The sequence below is a fragment of the Antrostomus carolinensis genome, unplaced genomic scaffold (genome assembly GCF_000700745.2).
Source record: "Antrostomus carolinensis isolate BGI_N321 unplaced genomic scaffold, ASM70074v2 scaffold19889, whole genome shotgun sequence".
Classification (NCBI taxonomy): domain Eukaryota; kingdom Metazoa; phylum Chordata; class Aves; order Caprimulgiformes; family Caprimulgidae; genus Antrostomus; species Antrostomus carolinensis.
The window spans coordinates 67,500-74,971 of NW_010338257.1; the positions used below are offsets into that span (position 1 = coordinate 67,500).

General features: G+C 44.1%; 1 protein-coding gene across 1 annotated transcript in view; it reads left to right on the plus strand.

Annotated features, from left to right (window-relative positions):
* Positions 1-7,472, plus strand: part of LOC104530768 (multiple epidermal growth factor-like domains protein 6) — a gene marked incomplete at its 5' end in the record, with an annotated part of 93,553 nt that overhangs the window by 46,481 nt on the left and 39,600 nt on the right. The window contains 5 exons of the mRNA XM_029086863.1: positions 2,102-2,230; positions 3,093-3,221; positions 4,662-4,796; positions 6,001-6,135; positions 6,582-6,707. Coding sequence (XP_028942696.1) covers positions 2,102-2,230; positions 3,093-3,221; positions 4,662-4,796; positions 6,001-6,135; positions 6,582-6,707 — 654 coding nt within the window. The remainder of the gene's footprint in view (positions 1-2,101; positions 2,231-3,092; positions 3,222-4,661; positions 4,797-6,000; positions 6,136-6,581; positions 6,708-7,472) is intronic.

Genomic DNA, 7,472 nt, shown 5'->3' on the forward strand with positions numbered 1-7,472 from the left:
CACGACTTGCCTCGCTGACTTTCAGAAGTCTGTCCTGGCAGGTGGTGTGACAATCTGGGTGAACACAGATGCTAAACTTGTTTTTTCCTTTATAACATCCCAAGACATTGCCTTTATTTATTTTTTTTTTCCCTCCTTGTGTTGGTAAACTTGGGCCTGTTTTGTTTTGTTCTTTTTTTTTCTTATAATCCTTTTTATTATTAACATAATTTTCTTGGGATGGTTAATTTTTAATATTGGAAATTGTATTTTTCAGAATTCTCTTGCCAAGTCAGCCAGTGCCTTTTGTAATACCTTTCTATTCTTACTCCTGCCTCCTAACAGAAGATCTTTCTGGTTCAGATGTATGTGTCAAAACCAACTGGAAAGACAAAGCGGCCATTTCTTGATGTACCATGCACCGTTCTTCATCTGCAATTCAACAAAACTTGTGTTGCTTGTTTGCAACTTCACACAGCAGTTTCTCTGCGTGTTTGAGATGGGTCCCTCCATTTCATGGTGTATGGCATGATGGCTCATCTTACTCAGGATGTCTGTGCTGTCACTAATGAGACAAATAGATGATGAAGAATTATTACTTAGCATGGGTAGACAGCAATGTGCAGATTAATCACCACCAAGATTGTTTAGGAGGCATCATCACGAGGAAATAAATATAGAAAAAAAAACAGCAAATCATTGAAACCAACAGTCTGCCTATAGTTATTTTGGGAGACTGATCCTGAATTTGGTTTGTAAACACCAGGGACAGCTGCAAGTATAGGAATGAAGAGGATTGAAATTATAATTTCTAGTCTACCTAAGACAGTTCAAACTATCAATTTAGGATATTCTTACTTCTGTTCAGGGTGCTCTAGTGGTTCAGGATATATTATAAAAATAGCAAGGCAGGATACAAATTCTTTAGTTCATTTAATAAATAAGAATATCATTTTTGTTCTATATTTACAGTAGATATCCATGCATGTAATCTGGTGGAATTTGCCTCTGGAATTTAAAGAACTTTAATGGGACTGTGTTATCAAGCCAAACCTGCAGTCTGATGAAGTAGGCATTGAGAGTGACAAATACAATATATAATCTGTATGAATTAACCATATGTGATTGTTCTCACCCTTCTCCTGCTTTCTTAATATACAGCATAGTTCATGAGCTTAGGGTAAACTAAACAGCTGACAACACTGGAACTAGATTTCTGTGATAATGCACCCAAGAAGCTGAATGCAAATTGATGTGAAATGTCAAGTTTGTTAATGTACATTGATAAAATGTCAGTTGGATGACTCCAGCAACTGTATTTGCTTGATTAGCTCAGGCTACAAACAGTGGAGCAAGGCTTCGTTCACAATTTGTTATGTACTGGAGCTATGAGGGCTTTTGGAAAGAATCCTGTGCTGCTGTGGATCCCTTCCTACCATGATCATCTGGGGAATTTAAGAGACTATATTAGAAAAACACAGTGTTATTTCTATAATAGTATTTGGGAGGTGGGGGGGGGAAAAGTTTAAAATATTTATCTCCAAATATTCAAAACTGCTCTGATTTTTAAGCTTAGAAGCATTATATTGAGGGGAGCATATGCAGGGGAGAATCTGGATACCTCACATAGTACTTCACATAAGTAAGCCTGGTTAATTCAGATGTCCTTTTAAAATTATATAGTAAATATTAGATGGAACTATACTACCTTATATATATGAAGACTATATTTAGGACAAGAGGAAATGGCTTCAAGTTGCGCCAAGGGCAGTTGAGATTGGATGTGAGGAAGAATTTCTTTGCTGAAAGGGTTCTGAGGCATTGGAAGGGGTTACCCAGGGCAGTGGTGGAGTCCCCATCCCTGGAGGGATTGAAGAGTCATGTAGACATAGTGCTGAGGGACATGGGTTAGTTGGGGACTTGTCAGTGTTGGAGTTGATGAGCCTAAAGGTTTTTTCTAATTGAGGCAACTCTGGGATTCTAATATGACTTTGTTTAGAGCCTGCTTGACTAAAGGGACTCTTTCCTTGCTCAGTTGGGATGACTGGAGTCTTATTTTTCCTCATTTCTAATAGAGGGAAAAGATTTCTTGCCCCGTTCACCTTCTCTGCTTTCTCCACAGCTTGTTCCCCGGGGACATACGGCAGAGACTGCGCCGGCGTTTGCAAGTGCCAGAACGGAGGCTCCTGCGACCCTGTGACGGGGCAGTGCCGCTGCCCGCCCGGTGTGCACGGCAAGCTCTGTGAAGATGGTACGGCTACCGTTGTCTCACCGGCTGTAGTGTGTGCTTGGAACCTCACTGCTTCTTTCCTCTTCTTACTATCTAGTTGTACTTGTGCCTGGTAAATCTTAGGGGCCTGAGAGTAGTCCACATCTGGAGTACTGCGTCCAGTTATGGATCCTCAGTTCAAGAGGGACAGGGACTTTCTGGAGAGAGTCCAGCAGAGGCCACAAAGTTGATGAGGGGTCTGGAGCATCAGCCTTACGAGGAGAGGCTGAGAGCTGGGACTCTTCAGCCTGGAGAAGAGCAGACTGAGAGGGGACCTTATCAATGTCTATAAATATCTGAAACGTGGGGGCCAAATGGATGGGTCAGGCTCTTTTCAGTGGTGCCCAGTGACAGGACAAGGGGCAATGGGCAAAAACTGGAACACCAGAAGTTCCAGACAAACTTAAGGAAAAACTTCTTTCCTGTGAGGGTGTTGGAGCCCTGGGACAGGCTGCCCAGAGAGGGTGTGGAGTCTCCAACTCTGGAGATGTTCAAACCCACCTGGACACTTTCCTGTGCAACCTGCTGTAGGGAACCTGCTTTGTCAGGGGGGTTGGACTGGATGATCTCCTGAGGTCCCTTCCAACCCCACCATTCTGTGATTCTGTGAAAGAGAACAGTCTCTGTTGTGTGAGATGTACTATAACCCTGCTTTTCTTTAAATAATAAGCAAGACAAAGGGTGAGAAGAAGCAGGTGCCTTGTAAGGCTGGGCTGTGCAGAGCCCCATGCCAGTGGCAAGTCAGCGTGGTCTTTTCTTTAGTGACAACCCAAAGAGGGCTGATTTGGTGTTTGTGTTTTAACGCTTAACAGCTGATGCTTTGCTGTGTTTGTGCTCTCAAAAGGTTGCCCAAAAGGCCTCTTTGGGAAGAACTGTAACAAACCATGCAACTGTGCCAACAACGGCCATTGCCACAGACTCTACGGAGCCTGCCTCTGTGACCCCGGGCTCTACGGGCGCTTCTGCCATCTTAGTAAGTCCCAAAGATTTTTCTGATCTGTTTATTTAACACACACACAACACAACAGTCTTAAGAAGATTCTACATCACGTGTAAAATAAGCAAGACTTTGGGTTCTACCCTGAGATGGGAGGATGTGTGTATTGAGTCTGGCTGAGATGGAGTTAATTTTCCCCACAGCAGCCCTCAGAGTTCTGGGTTTTGTATCAGTAGCTAGAAGGGTGTTGATAACACCCCAGTGCTTTGGTTACTGGTGAGCAGAGCTCCCACAGCACCAAAGCTGGCTCTCCAACATTTTCCTCACCTAGTAGGCTGGGGGTGGGAAAGGTCTTGGGAGGGGTTGTAGCCAAGACATCTGACCCAAACTGACCAAAGGGATATTCCATACCATATAACATCTGCTCAGAAATAAAAGCAATGAGAACAGAGGGGGGGAAAGGGGGCATTCGTTATTTATGTTTGTCCTCTGGGGTAACCGCTATGCGTGTGAAGCCCTCCTTCCCAGGAAGTGGCCAAACATCACCTGCTGATGGGAAGCAGAGAATAAATATTTTGTTCTTTTGCTTCTGTGTGCGCAGCTTTGCTTTGATTCTATTAAACTGCCTTTTGCCTTGACCCATGAGTCTGGGGGGTTTTGTTCCATCTTATTTTCTCCCCTCCTGCTGAGGAGGGGGGTGATAGACTGGCTTGGTGGGTACCTGGCCTTCAGCCAAGGTCAACCCACCACAATGTGACTTTTGATGTGTGCCGGCAAGCCCCAGAAACTTCATTAATCTTTTCCTCTAGCAATTAATCTTTGCCATAAGGACTGAGATTTACTGATGCACAATGGTGAGAACTATAGGTAGGGTTGGGTTGGGACAGGCAGGTTCACATTAGGGTTGTTGGTGAGGTGAAAGTTGGGTTGGAGCTAATTAGTGCCTGCTGATATGGTCAGAGTGGGAGCTGAGGAGCAGGGCTAGCTGGGGCAGGAGGAGGGCAAAATGTTTAATGGGAATAAAAAGAATCAAAACAAAAATGGTGCAAAAGAGATGATAAAGTTTCTTTGCACTGACAGGTTGTGTTCCTAAAATCTGTATAGGATTGAAAAATAGTTGTGGATTGGAATTTTTTGGTATGTTTTGGATTTTTTGTCATGAAAGCTTTTGTCTTGGACTGTATCCAAATATTTTTCATGCAGAACCTTAACTAAAAGTTTGCTTTGAAACATTTCTGCTTCTTGCATTCACCACACATTGCTTGAAATGGAATTAATTACTTAATAAAGGAATAATGTAAACTATATTTTACACACACACGTTAATAGGAGCTGTCATAGGAACGTGGATGTACTTGCTGAAAGTAAAATGACCGTTTTGCTTTTCTTGCAGCAGTTGCATTCTGCAGCAGTGTGCAATTTCCAATAACTCGTGCGTAATTACAGAGCTAATGATTCTTTTTCACCTGGCTGCAGCCTGTCCCAGGTGGGCCTTCGGAGCTGGCTGCTCGGAGGAGTGTCAGTGCGTGAAAGAGCACACGCTGGAGTGCAACGCGAGGAACGGGACTTGCACCTGCAAACCTGGTTATCACGGCAAAAAGTGTCAGAAAGGTATAATAATAGAAAGCCAGATTCCCTCTGTCTGCTTATTCCTTTCTCCTAGAGTTATTTCTTATTCTTCTTCCCATCTGCTATAGAATCATAGAATCACAGAATGGTTTGGATTGGAAGGGACCTTAAAGCTCATCCAGTTCCAACTCCCCTGCCATCAGCAGGGACACCTTCCACTAGACCAGGTTGCTCAAAGCCTCATCCAGCCTGGCCTTCAACACTTCCAGGGAGGGGGCATCCACAACTTCCTTGGGCAACCTGGGCCAGTGTCTATGTTCAACTGCCACTACTAATATATTCATATTCTCCTAATTATTTTGTCCATGGATTTTCATACAGCAAATGCCATGAGTGCCTGATATCACAGGGCTCACAGGGACATCAAGGGGAATACAGCTTAAGAACACAGGAGTCTTACCCTGATGAAATGACAACAGCAATCTAGCAATCAAATTCTAATACAACCCTAAATGGTGAAGATTGTGGGAGTTTTCACTTTTGTTCCTTCTTTTGTCCGCACAAAGAGTAAAGAAGTGGCAAAACCCGTGTTTTATGGCAGCAGGATTGTCTGGAAATGGTTTCAGTAATGCAACTTTTCCTTCAGATTTCAGCAGGTCTTGGAATTCAACTTGTCCTTTGTAGTTTTGGAGGGTAGTTCAAAGAGAATTGTATTCCACATTCATGTTTGCATGTCTCAGTAGTCGCCCTTTCCAGACAGCAGTGGAGTAACTCAATAAAGGTTTTCCCTTCAGATTCCTCTCTGGGCAGGCAGGAACACGTTGGATTTATGACGCTAGTTCTGTGGGGTTTGATGGAGAATAATAGTGATGGTATTTAATATATTTAACGTTCTTGGTGACATACTCAGTTCTGGGGGAGAGCATCCGTCGCCCAGCACTGGCTTTGCACCAAGGCGGAGAGCAGCAGAAGGTGTAGACAGATAAGAAGAGTCATTCTGTAATGGCTATAATTGAATATATCCTTAAGTATTCTGCCACTCTGTTGCTGGGTTGTATTTAAGCAGTAACCTCTTTGAAATGTCCATGCAAGTGTTCAATAAGTATTTACACTTTATCAGCACCTCTAAAATGTACATTATCATAGATTTTCTGCTATTTCTGCCAAATTATTCTCTGACTTTTGTAGAGTTTTCTTAACTCTTCCTTTTTCTTATACACGTTCTGTGTCTACTTGCATATTCCAGTGTGCACACCTGGCTTTTATGGCACTGGTTGCAAACTGAGGTGCAACTGTCCTCCTGATGTCATGTGTGATCATGAGACGGGAGTCTGCAAGCATCCATGTCCACCTGGCTTTCATGGAGAAAAATGCCATTTATGTAGGTACTCACTGCATGTTTCCCTGGGAGGTACACTTTGGATGGGGAAAGCTTACTTAGGAAACATGTTCAGATATAGAAGTTGCAAATAAAAGGGATATTTGTTGTTGATGTGAGTTTGCAGTTCCCCACTGAAGCCCAACTGATATTTGGAGCCTGACAACTGCTGTGTCACTCTGCTTGTAAAGGTTAAAAGCCAAGGCTGAGGCCAGTTGCTAAAACTAACGTTTGTCCAGGTAACTACGGTTCCTTTTAAAGCTTCAGGCACAGATTTTCTAGAGCTCTGTTGCAGTTAATGACAGACAACCAGAGGTTGAGACTCTGATGCTAATATAGATCACTTGGTACCAGCACAGCTCAGTTTAAAGTTGCTGTTAGTGATGCCTCCTTAATGTCTTCACAATGCTTCCTTATCCTAACCATGTCTTTGGGTTTCTTTTGACCAGCTTGTCAGCCTGGGAGCTTTGGGGTGAACTGTCAGCAGAGGTGCAGCTGTGGAGAAACACCGTGTGATCCGAAGACGGGACGGTGTATTTGCCCAGCTGGGAAGACTGGAACTACATGTGGGCAAGGTGTGTTTGGTGTTGGGCTAGAGTCATCAGCATCTTGTTTTGACAGACATGATAAGATCTGGAATTACTCTGTTTCCCACCAGAACTCCTGCAATGCAGTAGGCTTCCTTTGCAGGATGAGTCAAGGATAAGTCTTGATGCAGAACATGTGACATCAACCATGCAGGATCACTTGTAAAGGAGGGAGTGTGGTTTGGTTACCATGACCCATCTCTCTGCTCCAGTTAATAACAGTGAGTTGTATGCTGGACTGGGCTTATACAAGTTGGGCAGAGATACTGGGGCATTGCAGCAGCTCTGAGTCCCAGAGCAGAGCTTGGGACTGAGCTGCCATATGCACACAATGTGCCTCAGGAGCTGTTGAAGGGCCTTGACCAAAGACAGCTATTGTGGAACCAGCAAGTGAAGGACCTGAAACAGAGGAAGGAATTAAAAAGGTGCACATTTATTGTGGGTAATTAAGTAAAGAGAAGAAAAAGTCTCAGGGACACTGAACTACCAAGGGGCCATGGGATGTCCATCTTCCACTTGCAGAGCTCTGGCTATTGCACGCCTGAGGAGCATCTGCCCTGTGTGGACTTGGGTTGTGGCTCACTGCTCCACAAAGCAGGAACCTGGTGAAGGAAGTGGAGCTGCTTGGAGAGCTGGACTCCACCTCACATTCCTCTAGACTGGATGACCATCCTGTCCTCAGCTCAGCCCAGCAAATGTACAGCAGCATCCCTCCCCTCCTGCATCTGTCTGCAGATTACCATCCTCTGCAGC